The following is a 17401-nucleotide window of genomic DNA, read 5'->3' on the forward strand; positions in this document are numbered from 1 at the left end:
CCAGCTCCGTTAACCAGCGTGTCCCTGGACATGTCACTTCACCTCTCTAGTACCCAGCTTGTCTTCACTGCAAAATGAAAACACCACCATGTACCCTGCAGGGATCTTGGAAGGATCCAAAACCTGGGCAATAAAGTACCCGATACTTCGCACTCAAGACTCAGCGTGTAGTGGGGACATAGCCCACAACAGTCATTAAGAAAATCAAGCCAGGCCCAGCGGCTCATGCCTGTCATCCCAACACTTTGGGAGGCCGAGGCGGGCAGATCACTCGAGGTCAGGAGTTCAATACAGCCTGGCCAACATGGCGAAACCCCGTCGCTAATAAAAAAAGTACAAAAATTAGCCAGGCTTGGTGGTGGGTGGCTATAATCCCAGCTACTTGGGAGGATTGCTTAAACCCTAGAGGCGGAGGCTGCAGTGAGCCGAGATCACACCACTGCACTCCAGCCTGGGCGACAGAGCAAGACTCCATCTCAAAAAAAAACAAAAACAAAAAAACAAACAAAAAAAAAAACAGTGCATTTCCATTTTAACCCTTAGGAAGACTTTTTAACTACTGCTCAATCTCCAGCAACCTCAGTGTTATATCACCAAGACCATCAGACAAAGAATCCCCTCCCAGACCAACTGAATGAGAATCTGCTTTTTTTCTTTTTTCTTTTTAGCCAGGGTCTCACTCTGTTGCCCAGGCTGGAGTGCAGTGGCACAAACATGGCTCACTGCAGCCTCGACCTCCTGAGCTCAGGTGATCCTCCCACCTCAAACTCCCAGGTAGGTAAGATTACATGTACACACCACCATACCTGGCTAACTTTTTGTATTTTTTGTAGACATGGGTTCTCCCTATAGACACGGGGCTAGTCTCAAACTCCTGGGCTCAAGTGATCCGCCCACCTTGGCCTCCCAAAGTGCTGGGATTACAGGCTTGAGCCAACATGCCCAGCCAAGAATCTGCATTTTAATAAGAATCCCCTTGATTCAACTGCAGAGCAAGTTTCGAGAAGCTCTGTTAAGGATCTGTGAAGAATTTGGGTCCCTATCCTTCCAGCAATGGGAAGCAAATGAAAAACCATCAGCAGATGGCGGGGGCGAGTCAAAAAGGGGGCAGAATTTAGAAACAACTACTCCTCCGCCTGTAGGAGGGTAACTGGGCAGGAGAAGGGGACTGCACAGTGGATTTAAAGAGGCTCAATGAATGAATAAATGAATGAGCGAATGAAGCTGAAAACAGATGCCCAAAAGATGAAAAGTCCCCCTTGAGGCATATTACAGCATAAATGAGTGGTTCTCAAAGTATGGTCCCTAGACCAGCCACGTCAGTATCACCTGGGAACCTGTTCAAAACGCACATGTTCTGGCCCTATCCCAGACCTACTACATCAGAAGCTCTGGGGGCAGCGCCAAGGGAAGTGTGGCTTAGTAAACCCTCCAGGAGATTCTAATGTATGCTAATGTTAAAGAACAGCCTTTTGGCTGCAAGAGGGCACAGAGAAAGGAAGAGGCAGGACTACGTCCTTCCCTGGCACCAGCTCTCACCTGTGCATGATGGGCAGCACCCACCATCTCTGGAGGGAATTGGGTGGGAACAAGCAGCTTCACACCTCACCTTTTCACAGGTCACCTTCCCGTCCTAGAAGCACAAGCAGGAGTTAGAGCCACCACAAGGCCCCAGACCAAGGAAGCTCCGGGGACCCCTAGTACCCACCTCGCACCAGCACTGGGAACACCCAGGCTCTGTCCAGCGACTCCTTGATTCATGCATGGCTCCCAGGTGCCAGCAGGGAGAGGGCCCTGCTGCCAGCCGGGGGGACTCAGGGCCCCTGGGTGAGGAAGGGGTCCCCATCACCTCCCCCTGAAGGAGTGAGGGGGGTCTGAGGTTCCCCAGCAGGGAGGCAGTAGGCACTGGGGTGGCCATCAGGGTGGACAGCAGCCACACAGGGGCAGAAGGGGAGGATGTGGGTAGTCGTGGGGTGGGAGATGGCAGGCGGGTGGTCCTGACTCCAGCTGGGGGCCCTGGAGCCCCAGAAGGAGGGCTATGTCCTGGGGACAGGGCAGGCCGGCCGGCCTCAGGAAGCAACAGGAGCAACTTGGACGGGTGTTGCCGGGGTTGCAGGATGGCAGATGGGGCCAGCACGGCTTTCGGGAAAGCTGAAACAGAAGCACGGAGGTCTCTTGGGGTGGACAGCAGAGACAGGAGGCAGGGTTTAGGGAGACCTGGGCTCGGCTCCACCACCACAAGTCCCTGTTCACCCCCCGTGGTCTGCGCAACATTCTACTATGTTTATGGGGACACTGCCGCCGTTTGGCAGGGCGAACCACGGAAATGGCTGTCCCTGTAGCCCAGGATACTCGGACTCCTGTCGGGTTTTATCCTTTCATCATTTGCGAAAAAAACAGAAGGGCTGGGGAAACAGTGAAAAGAAGAAGGAAGAATGGATAAATAAGTGGAAAAAGAAAGCGAGGAAGAAAGTGGAGTGTTGAAAGTAACAAACAAGATGAACTGAAAACAAGCGCAGAGCGGAAACGGAGCCTAGCGCCAGGTGGGCGGGGCCGGGGTAGGGCGGGGCCAGGCGCTGAGAGGGCGTGGCTGGGCGCCGGGAGGGCGTGAACGGGGAGGGGCCAGGCTCTGGGGGGGCGTGGCCAGCCGCCGGGAGGGAGGGGCCTGGCGCTCACCTTCACAGGACACGCGGTCAGCTCGGAGCCTGAAGCCAGGTCGGCATGTGCATAGGAAGCTGCCCACGGTGTTGTGGCAGGAATGGTGACAGACTCGCCTCTCCAATGGCCTCCGACACTCGTTTACATCTGCGGGAGAGCCTCGCTGCGGACAGCTGCTTTGTTTGGGCTACGGCGCCCTTCTTCCGCCCATCCCTTAGCTCAAAAGACTTGGGGAGTTTCTCTGCTATGTTCTTACAGGGTCCATCCCTGCCCCAAGGTGCGGGATGTGACTCAGACAGCTGGGAGCGGGGCTGAAATCTAGTGCTAGTCTTGTTAATAGGTTCACACATCGAGCAGGTATTTAATGCGAGTATCAGAGACTCAGCCCCAGCACTATGCAGCGGTAATTAATTGCTGCCTGGTAGGGGTAAGCCCCAATGAGAAGCTCATCTCCAAACCTTCCACCCTCCCGTTTTTCTTTCCGAAAAAAGTCTCAAAACTCACTGGGCTGCTCAAGGTAGGCTTCGGGACAAATACCTAACTCCGCTAGAACAAGGTCTTTTTTCAGGCCCATGGGACCCCACCTTAAACCCATGAGCCAAGCTCAAACCAAACATGCCAATCCCTTTCTGGAAATTTCTGCTAATGGGCTGAGAAAACAGGGTCTCCTTCTAAACCAGAGGAACCAAGACATAACGTGCTTTATTTACCAAGGGGAGCAAAGGCAGCCAAGAAAATGGGTGAGCAGAGAGGAATCCTTGGGGTGTATCTGGGAGAGGAGTGGAAGAGAAACATAACAGGATGAAAGTGGCAAATGGCCAGGAAAAGTCCAAGACAGGGTCTTCATGCAGAGCCATGCCAACCCCAGGGACAGGCAGGCTCTGAGCCAAAGGCTCAAGCCCCTTCAAGCTCCAGAGGACCAGAAAGTCTAATTGTTAACCTTCCCAGGTCCCTGGGCTCCCTGTCCATCTTCCTGATTGGCAGCCTAAGTGTGCAGACCACAGGGTCCTCCCCACCTTACCTACACAGGAGTGCCGGTTGCCATGAAGGTGGAAGCCAGTTCGACAGGAACACTTGTAGCTGCCAATGCTGTTTTTACATCTCTGCTGACAGGGAGTCCCTAGGCATTCGTCAGTGTCTGGCAGGAAAAGGGACAAGACTGGGGTTCATTTCCCCAACCGAACTTTGGAAATATGTGGTCCCCTCTTCCTCCCTCATATCCTTCTCCTATACACACAGGGCTGTGGGGAACCACCTTAGCTGCCCCTCTTCTGCACTGCCCACATCCAGTCCTAAATACTCTCTGGACCAGCCCACGTCTCTCATCCTCACTGCTACCCCTTAGCCCGGCCACATTCATCTCTAGTCTGGAGAATAGCCAGAGCCTCCAGTGTGTCTCTCTATCTCTACCTAAGTTCCTTCAAGCCATCCTCTGCACAGCCTCCAGGATGTTCTGACCAAAGGGCATTTCTAATCAGGGCCCTTCTGCTCAAAACCTCTCCGCTGCTCCCACAGGCCACAGACCTCATCTTAGGGTAAGACACCAATGCTGCCCCATAGCTCACGACGCCTTTGAACACAGTCCTGGTTGCCTTGCCCACCTCCTTCCTTGCCCATGACCTTCACTCTGGCTTAAATTCTTTTTTGTTGTTGTTGTTGTTTTTTGAGACAGTTTTGCTCTTTTTGCCCAGGCTGGAGTACAATGGCGCAATCTCAGCTTACTGCGGTCTCCATCTCCTGGGTTCAAGCAGTTCTCCTGCCTCAGCCTCCCAAGTAGTTGGGATTACAGGCATGCACCACCATGCCTGGGTAATTCTGTATTTTTAGTAGAGATGGGGTTTCACCATGTTGGTCAGGCTGGTCTCAAACTCCTGACCTCAGGCGATCCACCTGCCTTGGCCTCCATTACAGGCATGAGCCACTGCACCTGGCCACTGGCTTAAATTCTTGCCATCTTCCAAATGCACCACGCTCTTTTGGTGCTCCCCTTTTGCCCATGTTCTCTGTCTGCCTCGAATGCCTTTCCCTCTTGTCTGGCTGGAAAACTCCTACTCATACTTCAAAACTCAGCTTCAGTGGAACCTCCTCTGTAAAAGTTCCCTAGTGCTGTTTGAAATTGTGAAAAACTGGAAATAATCTCCATGTTCATCAATAAGAGAAGAGTTAGTAAACTATGAAATATTTGCACTGCAGAGTCAGCAGTTAAAAGGAACAAGGCAAGTCTATTTACCCTGATGTGGAAACATCTTCAAGACCAACACTGGGCAGGGGTAAGGGGAACAAGCAAAGGAATGACTAGGTTCAAATCCCAACTCTGGCTGGGTGCAGTGGCTCATGCCTGGAATCCCAGCCCTTTGGGGGCCAAAGGGGGAAGGATAGATAGCTTAAGGCCAGGAATTTGAGACCAGCCTGGGCAACACAGCAAGACCTCATCTCTACAAAAAAAAAAAAAAAAGAAAGAAAGAAAGAAAGAAGAAAAAAACCTTAGCTCTAATGTGATCTTAAGCAAGTAACAATTTCCTTAAGCCTCAGTGTTCCTTTCAATAAAATGGAGATAAATAATACCAACTTCACTGGGTAATTGTGAGGGCGAAAGGAGAAAATGCGTGTAAAGTGCTTAGCCCAGGACCCAGGACCTGAGAGTTCAGCAACTATCCTATCTCTGTAAGTGCCCGTGTACATACGTACACATCATGGGGAGGGGCAGGGAGGGCACACAGCAGACCAATGCCTGAGTGCTATGGACTAAACTCTGTCCCCTCAAAAATCGCGTTGAAGCCCTAACCGCCAATGTAATGGCATTTGGAAGATATGCAGGTAAGATAAGTAGATAAGAAGATAATTAGGGTTACATGAGGTCATGAGGGTGTGCCCTCTTGATGGGATTAGTGTCCTTTTAAGAAGAGACATGAGAGGCCTAGCTGGGTGGCTCACGCCTGTAATCCCAGCACTTCAGGAGGCCAAGGCGGGCAGATCATTTGAGGTCAGGAGTTCAAGACCAGCCTGGCCAACATGGTGAAACCTCATCTCTACTAAAAATACAAAAATTAGCCAGGCGTGGTGGCGCACACCTGTAACCCTAGCTACTTGGGAGGGTTGGAGGATCCCTTGAACCCAGGGGGCGGAGGTTGCAGTGAACTGAGATTGCAACAATGCACTCCTGGGCAACAGAGGAAGTGTCCTCTGTCCTCCTCCATGTCAAAAAAAAAAAAAAGAAGAAGAGATACCAGAGAGCTCTCTCTCCAAGTGAGGACACAGAAAGAAGACTGCTTTCTGAAAGCCAGGAAGAGCCCTCACCAGAAACTGAATTAGCCAGTGCCTTAATCTTGGACTTTGCAGCCTCCAGAACTATGAGAATCAATGTCAGTGGTATAAGCCCCCAGCCTGTGGAATTTTATCATGGCCGCCCAAGCAGACTAAGACGCGCAGGCTATTCTCCAGGGAGAGCAGAGGGCAGCAGTGGGAAAGAGGGCCTGGGCTAGCACCATGGCTTTCAAATTTTTTCTTATAATTTATGAAAATGTCAAACATAAAGAAAATAATAATGTAAGATTCAGGGGGAGCTCACAATTATCGGCCTTGTGAGATTCTTTCCATAATGCGTAAATAAAAGGCATTTTAAAAGAATGAGTAATAATTGTAAGATCTCTCATCCTGCAAACTGAAGAGGTAGGATTCCTTCTCTTCCCTGGGTTTTCCCAACACTTATCCTAAGCTTGTTCTTCTGCTCCCCATCAGACTTGGGGGATCCTACTCCCCAGGGTAGCTCCAGAGCCTGGGCCAGCAGTGGGGCAGGTGAAACTGATGAATGTAGTCAGTGAATGACCCCATCCCGGTATGCCCCTCCCATGGCTCCTCGGGACTCATGGCCTGAGTCTCTCCCGGCCCTCCCTCATCTCAGTGGCCTCCTTCCCCAGGTTGGTCGGCCCACTCTGCCCTGGCTCTCCTCACAGCCTCTCCTCCATCACCATCCCTTTATCCTGCAACAGCAGCAGCAGGTACTTTGTTTTCTGAGATGAAGTCTCACTCTGTCGTCCAGGCTGGAGTGCAGTGGTGCAATTTCGGCTCACTGCAACCTCCACCTGCTGGGTTCAAGCAGTTTTCCTGCCTCAGCCTCCCGAGTAGCTGGGATTACAGGTGCTCGCCACCACGCCTGGCTCATTTTTGTATTTTTAGTAGAGACGAGGTTTCACCATGTTGGCCAGGCTGGTCTCAAACTCCTGACCTCAGGTGATCCTCCCGCCTTGACCTCCCAAAGTGCAAGGATTACAGATGTGAGCCAACCCGCCAGGCCAGCAGCAGTCGGTTCTAACTGTTAGATGTGCTGGGATTCAAACTCTGACTCCACCTCTTACTAACGACTTGGCCTTAGGCAAGCCTCAGTCTCCACATCAGTCAAACAGGAAGCATAATAGCATCTCCCTCTGAAGCCGGTGGTGAAGGTTCAATGCAGTGGCGCACAGAGCACACTGCGCTGGGCATGGCAGGGCTGAGTGTTCAATGTGGCATCCCCATTACCCCTCCCAGAGCAGCCGTTCCTTCTCTGCAGCTCACCTTGGCAGCTGTGGCGGTCGGCAGACAGCTGCATGCCCGGCCCACACTCGCACACAAACCCACCTTCTGTGTTCACACAATGTCCCTCACAGGAGGAGGTTACACATTCGTCAATGTCTGGAAAGAGAGAAAGCACGTGTTTACACAGTGGTCCTCGCAAGAGGAACTTACACATTTGTCAGTGTCTGGGAAGAAAGCACCCTTGCAGGCCGGGCATGGTGGCTCACGCCTGTAATCCCAACACTTTGGGAGGCCGAGGCCCGCGGATCACCAGAGGTCGGAGTTCAAGACCAGCCTGACCAACATGGAGAAACCCCGTCTCTACTAAAAATACAAAATTAGCCAGGCATGGTGGTGCATGCCTGTAATCCCAGCTACTCGGGAGGCTGAGGCAGGAGAATCACTTGAACCCAGGAGGTGGAGGTTGCGGTGAGCCAAGATTGCGCCATTGCACTCCAGCCTGGGCAACAAGAGCAAAACTCCATCTCAGGAAAAAAAAGAAGGCCGGACGTGGTGGCTCACGCCTGTAATCCCAGCACTTTGGGAGGCTGAGGCAGGCAGATCACGAGGTCAGGAGATCGAGACCACGGTGAAACCCCATCTCTACTAAAAATACAAAAAATTAGCTGGGCATGGTGGCGGGCACCTGTAGTCCCAGCTACTCGGGAGGCTGAGGCAGGAGAATGGCGTAAACCCAGGAGGCGGAGCTTGCAGTGAGCCAAGATCGCACCACTGTACTCCAGCCTGGGCAACAGAGCGAGACTCCATCTCAAGAAAAAAAAAAAAAAGTAAAGAAAAGAAATCTCCCTTGCACGGCCCTCTCTGACATGACTGTGACTCAGGAACAAATCAACCCCACAAGGACCCTGAGCCCACACCAAGCCTGCCCTCAGCAGCATGGAATCCCCACCTGCACCCCAGGAAAAAAGAGCAGACACCAGGAAGGTCACTGGCTATGAGGAAACCCCAGGAAGGAAGAGGCCAAGGGACTGGGGCCCCCTTTAACCCATGAAGATCAGATGACGAGAGAAGATGGCTGAGACCGAACTGTTTCCAATGGTCCTGGCCCGCAGGGCAACCCCAAAGGGCCCTCAAAAGGGCAGAGGGCAGTGGACAGGGAGGTTGATTAAATAATCAACAGAGTCATTCTCTTAAAGGTTCATAGAGCACCAACTGCGTGCAGCAGACCCAGAGGGGTGCTGTTGAGGACGCATATGTGACTAAGACACAGCGCTGACTCCAGATGTTCACGGTCTGATAACACGGGAGCCAAGACACAAACCCAGGGGAGAACAGTGCCTGCTGGGATGATATATGCCCCACCAGCGACAGACTGGCCCAGGCAGGCATGCCCTGGAAGAGTGACTGGCTGAGAGGACCAGGAGTATCGGGAGAAGGACTGCCCAGGTGGAGAAAGGGTCTGAGGTGCTTCCAGGCAGCAGCTGGGCTCCTTGCAAACTGTACTGAGGCCCAGACTAGCTGAAGCTTGGGTTCCTTTTGAGGCAGCAGGAGACAGGACTGAAGATATGGATTAAGAGGAGACTAAGGCCAGGTGCAGTGGCTCACGCCTGTAATCCCAGCACTCTGGGAGGCCGAGGTGGGCGGATCACGAGGTCAGGAGATTGAGACTATCCTGGCCAACATGGTGAAACCCCGTCTCTACTAAAAATACAAAAATTAGCTGGGCATGCTGGCACGTGCCTGTAATCCCAGCTACTTGGGAGGCTGAGGCACAGGAATCGCTGAACCAGGAAGTCAGAGGTTGCAGTGAGCCGAGATCGCACCACTGCACTCCAGCCTAGCAACAGAGCAAGACTCTGTCTCAAAAAAAAAAAAAGATGAGACTAAGTTGCGGTGACTAAATCCAAGTAGTACTTTACGAAGGTGAGCCTAGTGAGATGTTCTGATCTGAGGGATGATAGGAGCTGGGAGACAGATCTCCCCAAATCATGCTTCATGCCATGCCTTCCCTGCCAAAGATCCGCGACAGCTTCTGAGGACCTACGGGCTCAGCTCAGTCTACTCAATCTGCACTCACTGTGTAGTAAGCCTCGCCACTGTGGCCCCCAAGCCCATGGGACACCCCCACTCTCCTTATCCCCTACTTAGCCTTCTACCCAGCAGCTACCCACTCTTCCCAACAGCTGGACCGTCAAGACCATGCTCAACACCGCTAAGAAGCCCACTCTGACTAACCCCATTCCACTGGGATGTCTCGTGGCTACAGTCAGTGCCACCCTGTCCTGCAAGTGCTTTGACATTGTTCTCTGGCTTTTCCTTGGTTCCGTTTGCCTCTGCAATGAGAAGTACATGCAGAAAATGTCCCAAAGTGAAAGGCATTCAGGAGCAGATCAATTGCTTCCATTGGTTTTCCTATCTGGAGGAGATGCTGCAACAAGCAATGAGCTCCAAGACCCCTTTATTGAGACCCTTGGACCCAACAGCATCCTTCTGGGAAATAATCAGAGAAACTGACAGGAAGCCTCTTTATGGCGCATTTTTTTTTTTTTTTTGAGACGGAATCTCACTCTGTCGCTCAGGCTGGAGTGCAGTGGCGCGAACTCGGCTCACTGCAACTTCCGCCTCCCGGGTTCAAGCAATTCTCCTGCCTCAGCCTCCTGAGTAGCAGGGATTACAGGCGCCCGCCACCACGCCCACCTAATTTTTGTATTTTTAGTAGAGACGGGATTTCACCATGTTGGTCATGGCTGGTCTCGAACCCCTGACCTCGTGATCCACCCACCTCGGCCTCCCAAAGTACTGAGATTACAGTGGTGAGCCACCGTGCCCGGCCCTATGGCAGCATTATTTATACTGGTGAAACACTGCAAACCTCTTAAATAAGGGACAACAGACAAATAGTTATTTCAATTACAGCAACCACATATGTAACTGCTAAAAAAAAATTTTTTTTTCTTTTTTTTTTTTTTTGAGACAGTCTTGCTCTGTCGCTAGGCTGGAGTGCAGTGGTGTGATCTCGGCTCACTGCAACCTCCACCTGCTGGGTTCATGCAATTCTCCTGCCTCGGCCTCCTGAGTAGCCGGGATTACAGGCATGTACCACTACACCAGCTAGTTTTTGTGTTTTTAGTAGAGACAGGGTTTCACCATGTTGGCCAGGCTGGTCTTGAACTCCTGACCTCAAGTGATCCACCCGCCTCGGCCTCCCAAAGTGCTGGGATTACAGGCGTGAGCCACCAAGCCTAGCGAAAAAAAAAATTATGTTGCAAGGAATTGTTAGTGATGCCTACAACATAAAATTAGATGGGAAAAATAATAAAAGCTACAGATAAGATATAATCCCAATTTTATAAAGCGTACATATATGCTGCATGCTTAACATACATACACACACGTACACACACTCACAAACACAGACACACCCAGGGAAAAGGGCAGGAAAAAAAACTTCATTTTAGTAACAAATATCTCCGGGTGGGGACTTCCAGAGAATGCTTATTTTCATCTTTCTCCTCTTACTTTCCAAATGTTCTACAATGAACTATCTCTTGCTTTTCTATTCAGGGGGAGAAATATTACTTTTACGAAGTTAAAACTCCAAAAAGGCTTTTGTTGCTCTGGAAAGATTGACAAGAAACTGGTCACAGTGACTGTTTCTGGGGAAGGTAACAGATTTTGTCCGTAGAAATGTTTTAAAAATCACAAGCAAATAATACATTCACAAAATAATTATTGAGTTTAGCGTCCCTCATCTTTTAAATGTCATTTTCCCAAGAAGCCTCCCCTGGCCAACCCTCCCAACTCTGGGTTCCATGCCCCTCTGTGGGCCCTGGCACCTTGCCCTTCCCAGTTAAGGTCCCCATGACAATTGAGCTGTTCTTGTCCTGTTACTTGTCTTCCTTCCTCATATTCAGAAACTCCCTAATGGGGCTGGGTGCGGTGGCTCACGCCTGTAATCCTAACACTTTGGGAATCCGAGGTGGGTGGATCACCTGAGGTCAGGAGTTCGAGACCACCCTGGCCAACATGGCGAAACCCTGTCTCTACTAAAAATACAAAAATTAGCTGGGTGTGGTGGCACGCGCCTGTAATCCCAGCTACTCAGGAGGCTGAGGCAGGAGAATCATTTGAACCCAGGAGGTGGAGGCTGCAGTGAGCTGAGACCATGCTACTTCACTCCAGCCTGGGCAAAAGAGTGAAACTTCGTCTCAAAAAAAAAAAAAAACTCCCTAACAGGGATCAACTGTGGTTCCCATAACCCCAGTCCCTAGCTCAGTTCCTGCCCCTAAGAAGTGCTCAATAAATAATTGTAAAATAACAGAAGTGACACATTTCTTTTGTTCTCATGTCTCTCTGCCCACTCTCAAACATCAGAGCCTGTCTTGGCTCAGCTTGGCTCTTGCAATACACTGGAGACCATCCCGGCAGGAGGGGGAGGAGATATAATTCCCGCTGTCCCCCTCCCCCACCACTCCCAGGCGTCTCACCTGTACACCTGATGCCAACAGCTGTCTCCGTCATCGAGAAGCCCACGGGGCACACTCGGGCCACCTCCTGACAGCCTCCATGGTTGCAGGTAAGGTCACAGCCGTACTCCCCACATGGTCTATGGGTTTCTAGAGCAGGCATCGCACCAGTGAGCATGCACCCCGTGGCAGTCCCAGCCATCCCCACTTCACCAGGGTCCTCCTGAATTCTGTTGAGAGGGTAGCTCTGAAGGCAAACAGGCCTGGGTTTAAATCCAGCTCTGCCATTTACCAGCTGTGTGACCCCGGGCAAGACAACAACTTCTGTGTCTCAGTTTCTTCATCTATAAAATGGACACAAAATGTCTACCTAATGGAGTTGTCTGAAGCTGAGACGCCAGGACACATCTCAAGTGCCCACTGCCCAGGACATAACCTCAATGCTCATTCATCTGTTCCCATCAGCCCCTTCCCATCCCCAGTTACCTGGGCAGGTGGCCCCTTGCTCTCCATCCTGGCAGGAGCAGACATTGGGAGCGATGCAGATGCCACTCCCACAGCCGAAGGAGCAGAGGGCTGAGAGGAGAAGTGCAGGTGAGAGACGAGGAACTGGGGCCCCCCGTCTGCCCCTCGGACCAGGGACTGAGGGCTGGCAACACACACTGCTGGAGGAGAAGACTTGGGGCACAGGGACAAGCACTTACGCAGGGTGCAGTGCCCACCACCCATAGAGGGGGCCCAGCCAGGGCAGCAGCCACTCCCGAACCCAGAGAGGCAGACGTGGGGGCCCAGCCGGCGTCTGCAAGAGAAGAGAGAGCACTTTCCTCATTCTATACTGGGGGAGACACTGGTCAACAGGAAAGTCTCCCAGCCAGTGTGTAAGTGAATCAACAAACAATTCTCGAGAACTGTCTGGAGGGGCAATGGGAAGTTTCCAAAGAAAAATAACCCAAACAGTCTTCTCCTGGAGGCAAGACAGAGACAAAAGTGTGAGACAATAGATACTGGCCTCCTACAGATATCTGCCACATGAACACACAGCAGAGTGGCCAGGAGAGGGCCCTCAGAGTTGAAGAAAGGCTGTGCAATAGATGAGGAGCCCCAGGGGTGGCTGCCTCAGGACCTTTGCACTTGCAGTTCCTGGTATAAGAAAGGTTCTTATGGCTGGGTGTGGTGGCTTACGCCTGTAATCCCAGCACTTTGGGAAGCCGAAGCAGGCTGATCATTTTGAGCCCAGGAGTTTGAGACCAGCCTGGGCAACATGGTGAAACCTCATTTCTACTAAAAACACAAAAACTAGCTGGGCATGGTGACACACACCTGTAGGGTCAGCTACTCGGGAGGCTGAGGTGGGAGAATGGCTTGAGCCTGTGAGGCAGAGGTTGCAGCGAGCCAAGTTGGCGCCACTGCCCTCCAGCCTAAGTGACAGAGCCAGACCGTCTCAAAACAAAAAAAAAAAAAAGAGAGAGAGAGAGAAAGATTCTTCCTCAGACACACACTGGGCTTCCTCTCTCCCTTCACCCAGATCTCTGCCCATGGCACCTTCTCAGAGAGGCCTTCCTTGTCCACCCTTACCTTGCTTTATTCTCCACAACATTTACTTCCTGCGACATTAGTTTTTAATTTATTAATTCACTGTCTCCCCTACAACTCCCTGATGACAAGGGTTTCTTATCTATTTACCCCAGCACCTACAGCAGTGCCTGGCATGTAGTAGGTGCTCAATAAATGGCTGTTGAGGGAAAGGTTGAGAAGGGCAATGGCATAGGTGACATCTCTTGGGTGGGTGTGGGGTCATGAATGAGCTGCCCAAAACTGGAGGCAGTAGGGGTCTGTTCAAGCAGGAATGAGGTCCAGAAAGGGCAGGAAGCCAGATGCATCCAACTGGTGCTGGGTGCTGAGTAAGGCGTGACCATACAGCCATAAACAAACTACTGCCCCCACCTTCAAGGAAAGTAGGGCAGACCAGGAGCTAGGTGATAACAGCATAGAGTGACAAATGCCACAGTGGGACAGGCTGTGGAGCCCTGAGGAGGGTCGGGGGGGTTCCTGGAAGGGCAGCATCTAGGCTGAAGTGAGAGAGAAAACTTTGGGAGGCCAAGGCAGGCAGATAACTTGAGGTCAGGAGTTTGAGACCAGCCTGGCCAACATGGCAAAACCCTGTCTCCACTAAAAAAAAAATACATGCCGGGCGCGGTGGCTCATGCTTGTAATCCCAGCACTTTTGGAAGGCCGAGGCGGGCGGATCACCTGAGGTCGGGAGTTTGAGACCAGCCTCACCAACATGGAGAAACCCCGACTCTACTAAAAATGCAAAATTAGCCGGGCATGGTGGCGCATGCCTGTAATCCCAGCTACTTGAGAGGCTGAGGTAGGAGAATCGCTTGAACCTGGGAGGCGGAGGTTGCGGTGAGCTGAGATCACGCCACTGCACTCCAGCCTGGGCAACAAGAGCAAAACTCCATCTCAAAAAAAAAAAAAAAAAAAAAATACAAAAATTAGCCAGGTGTGGTGGCATGTGCCTGTTGTCCCAGCTGCTCGAGAGGCTGAGGCATGAGAATCGCTTGAACCCAGAAGGCAGAGGCTGCAGTGAGCCGAGATCGCACCACTGCACTCCAGCCTGGGTGACAAAATAAGATTCTGTCTCAAAAAAAAAAAAAAAAAGTAGGGCAGCCAGCAAAAGAAGAGGAAGGGAGAGGGTGTTCTAGCAGGGGAAACAGCACAACTGCAGGCCTGGAGGGGGACAGAGAGGACAACTGCAACCAGCTCCAGTCATGGACTGGACAGAGGGTGATGAAATCCAGCCTGGTTTGAGCTTCCAACCCCACCGCAACGGGTCAAGGGAAAGGGACAAGAAACCCCTTCCCAACGGGGTTCCACCAGTGTTCAGAGCGGAGGGAAGATGATTCTGCGAGGCAGGCACTTTGTAAAGCACCCACTCTGCGCTGGGCACTGGGGACATGGGACAAGGCAAACTTGTGTTCTTGGGGAGAAAAATCTGTGCCAAAATGTGACAAGTATTCCGGAAAGGGAAGCTCAGGGCGCAATGGCAGCACACAAAAGTCTGAGGAAAGCTGTCCCTGGGGCCTTTTTCCCTCTCTGAGGTCATCACAGAAGAAAGGGGGGGGGGGGCCTCCTGCTGGCGGGAGCCGGCAGTGAAGTCTCATCCACCCCCTTGCTGGAGTGATTATGGCAGCAGCCTGAGAAGGAGGGGACCGGGCGAACGAGCGGAGCCTTGGGTCTCTCAGAAACGGACAGGCAGTGCCACCAAGGCGGCAGATAAAAGGGTGCCCAGGGAGGCTTATGGAGTCGAACTCTCAGGTGGGCAGGGACCGAGCACCCGCCAGAGCGCCCTAAGGAGCCTCCTAGGGCTGGTGACAGAGGGACAGGTGGTGGGAGCCTGTGGAACGCCGGGGAGTCGGGACAGGATCTGAGCAGGAACTGGAGGTGGCTGTGGAACACACGTGTGAGCTACAAGCCTGGCCGGGCCGCCCCCGCTGCGCGCCCCCCGGAGGACGTGGCCGCGGGCCAGGCCGCCCGCTGACACAGTGTTCCCTAGCTCCGAGCATCACGCACACACGCGCACGGCCCCACCGCGGCCCGGGGGAAAGCACGTGCGGAGGGCGGCATCCATCGCGAAAGACAGCGGAGGGGCATGCACCCCACCCCCACGCGCGCACACGCACGGACAGAAAACGAAAAGTGACCCAGAGACCCCGGCTGTTCCAAGGTCCATGAAGTTCGTAGGGCCAAGACCCAGGGAAAGCCCCGCGCGGCAGGGGAGGCCAGGCGCTGCCCGGGCAGAGCCACGGGCACGCTGGGGGGTGAGCCAGCCAGTCCGGAGACCAGATGGCACGTCCTGGGCTCCCCTCTCCAGAGGTCCGCGCTCCAGGGCACATTAGGAGTCACCCAACGCCTGGACCTCCGATCTCCCAGGTCCCAGTCTGGACAGCCCCATCCAGGGGCGCACGATGAGCACCCGCCCAGAGGCACAAGTTGCTGACTCTTTGTGCCGTCCCCGAGCTGTGCCCGCGCTGATAGCACCCCAGAGGAAGCCCCGACACGCGGCTGCCTGCGGCTCCTGAGCGCCCCTCCGCGCCTCTCGACTGCACGCCGGTAGCGCTCTCCCGGGCGGGGGAGCGGGGAGGAGCTCCGGGCGCTTACCTCTCGGCCGCGAAGTGCCCGGGCGGTTTCCTCCCGGTGTAGCCTCGGGCTGGTGCCCCCGGCAGCAGGAGCGCGACACAGGCGGCCCGAAGGAGCAGTCCGGCCCACATGACCGGCGGCGGCGGGTCCCCCGGGCTGGGCTCGGCTCCTGCGCCGCGCGCGGGAGAGGGGGCTGCCGGCCCTCGCCCCTCCTCCTGGCGCCGTGGGGAGCGAACCAGCGATCCCCGAAATGGCACGCGGAGCTGAGCAGGGGGGCTGGGGACGCCGAGAGGAGGGGCCGAGGGCCGCTAGGGGACGCGGCGGACGACTGTGGGGAGGGTCTCTGGCACCTCGAAGCGAAACACACAAAGGCAACGCCGCCCGCCTGCTGATGCCTCTCCGAGAGGCGCGGAGCCCGGGGCGGGGGCAAAGATCAGGGACCCCTGGGGGCGGGGTTTCGCCCTCGGCCCACACCCCCTGCCCCGGTTTGGGAGTCGGCTTCCTGCGAAGCGCTGACTGAAGGCGTCAGACCGAGGCCCCGGGAGGAAACAGACTTCGGGAACAAGGCTAGCACCAGAGGCTGCGCGCCCCAGGCATGGCCCCTGTCGGTGGGACCCGAGACGCCTTGTTGTCACGAGGTGGGAACCGTGGAAATTCGAACCCACGACGCCAGGTCGCTGTGCCGCTGAGCAGTTCTAGGCCTGCCCCCAGCCTGCCAGAAGGTCTGCACCCTAACGCCGGAGTGCATTGATCTGTGGGTCCAACCGCTCCCTGGCCGGGGGCCCTAGCCACTTTTGAAGCCCCGGGCTCCTCTGGGCACCCAGGGGGCAGATGGCCGGCCTCCCGACTGCTGGTGGCAAGACGAGGAAGCAGCTGGTGCCATTGGCAGTGGAGAGGCAGCAGCAGATCTGGAAGGCTCCTCTTTGCCCCTTCTGCAGCTGCCCCAGGCCGTTGTCAGAGACTGTGGGGCTGCCTAGGGATTTAGGCAAAGAAGGGGTGCGGAAATCAAAATCATCCCGCTGGGAGAAAGCTGAAAGGATAACTGATTTTACCTTCTGCTCCATGCAGTAATCTTTCCCTTAGCCACCCACAATTAGTCAAGATTTTGCTTAAATACTTCCAGGGGTAAGAAACTCACTACCTGTTAAGAAGCGGCCCAATCCAGTTTTGAACCACATTTGTTTTAAAGTATCTTCACTTCCCAGTTGAACAATCCGTGTTCCTTTGGCCTTCCTGCTACCTCTGCCTTTACTGAGGTGCTTAACATTGGTGGCCACAAATGGACATGGCGTACCAGCGGTGGCCTGGACTCGTGCCTCCTTCCTGCAGACACCATACTTTTACTAATGCACCCTAATATTACTTTTTTGGCAACCCCATGATGTTAATTATGACACATTGAGTTTGCAGTAAAGAAAAACCACAGGTGGCCGGGTGCGGTGGCTCACACCTGTAATCCCAGCACTTTGGGAGGCTGAGGTGGGCGGATCACCTGAGGTCAGGAGTTCCAGACCAGCCTAGCCAATATGGTGACGCCCCATCTCTACTAAAAATACAAAAATTAGCTGGGCATGGTGGCGGGCGCCTGTATTCCCAGCTACTCAGGTTGAGGCAGGAGA

The 17401-nt window shown here is 53.6% G+C and overlaps 1 protein-coding gene across 9 annotated transcripts in view; it reads right to left on the bottom strand.

Annotated features, from left to right (window-relative positions):
• VWCE (von Willebrand factor C and EGF domains) overlaps positions 1 to 16219 on the bottom strand; it is a 38076-nt gene extending 21857 nt beyond the window's left edge. For 2 of the 9 annotated variants that reach the window (XM_055354248.2, XM_019036282.4), the window contains exons 1-9: positions 15804 to 16217; positions 12344 to 12438; positions 12126 to 12215; positions 11661 to 11789; positions 7213 to 7329; positions 3680 to 3796; positions 2677 to 2805; positions 1709 to 2151; positions 1540 to 1633 (exon numbers count right to left, since the gene is read on the bottom strand). In XM_055354248.2, coding sequence (XP_055210223.2) covers positions 1540 to 1633; positions 1709 to 2151; positions 2677 to 2805; positions 3680 to 3796; positions 7213 to 7329; positions 11661 to 11789; positions 12126 to 12215; positions 12344 to 12438; positions 15804 to 15913 — 1324 coding nt within the window. In that variant the 5' untranslated portion in view covers positions 15914 to 16217. Of the gene's footprint in view, positions 1 to 1539; positions 1634 to 1708; positions 2152 to 2676; positions 2806 to 3679; positions 3797 to 7212; positions 7330 to 11660; positions 11790 to 12125; positions 12216 to 12343; positions 12439 to 15803 lie in introns of all 9 variants that reach the window. The other 7 variants (XM_055354250.2, XM_055354249.2, XM_055354251.2 and 4 more) reach the window with 6 other exon arrangements.
• Positions 16220 to 17401: the final 1182 nt, after the last annotated feature.

Source organism: Gorilla gorilla, chromosome 9 (assembly GCF_029281585.2).
Source record: "Gorilla gorilla gorilla isolate KB3781 chromosome 9, NHGRI_mGorGor1-v2.1_pri, whole genome shotgun sequence".
Taxonomy (NCBI): Eukaryota; Metazoa; Chordata; class Mammalia; order Primates; family Hominidae; genus Gorilla; species Gorilla gorilla.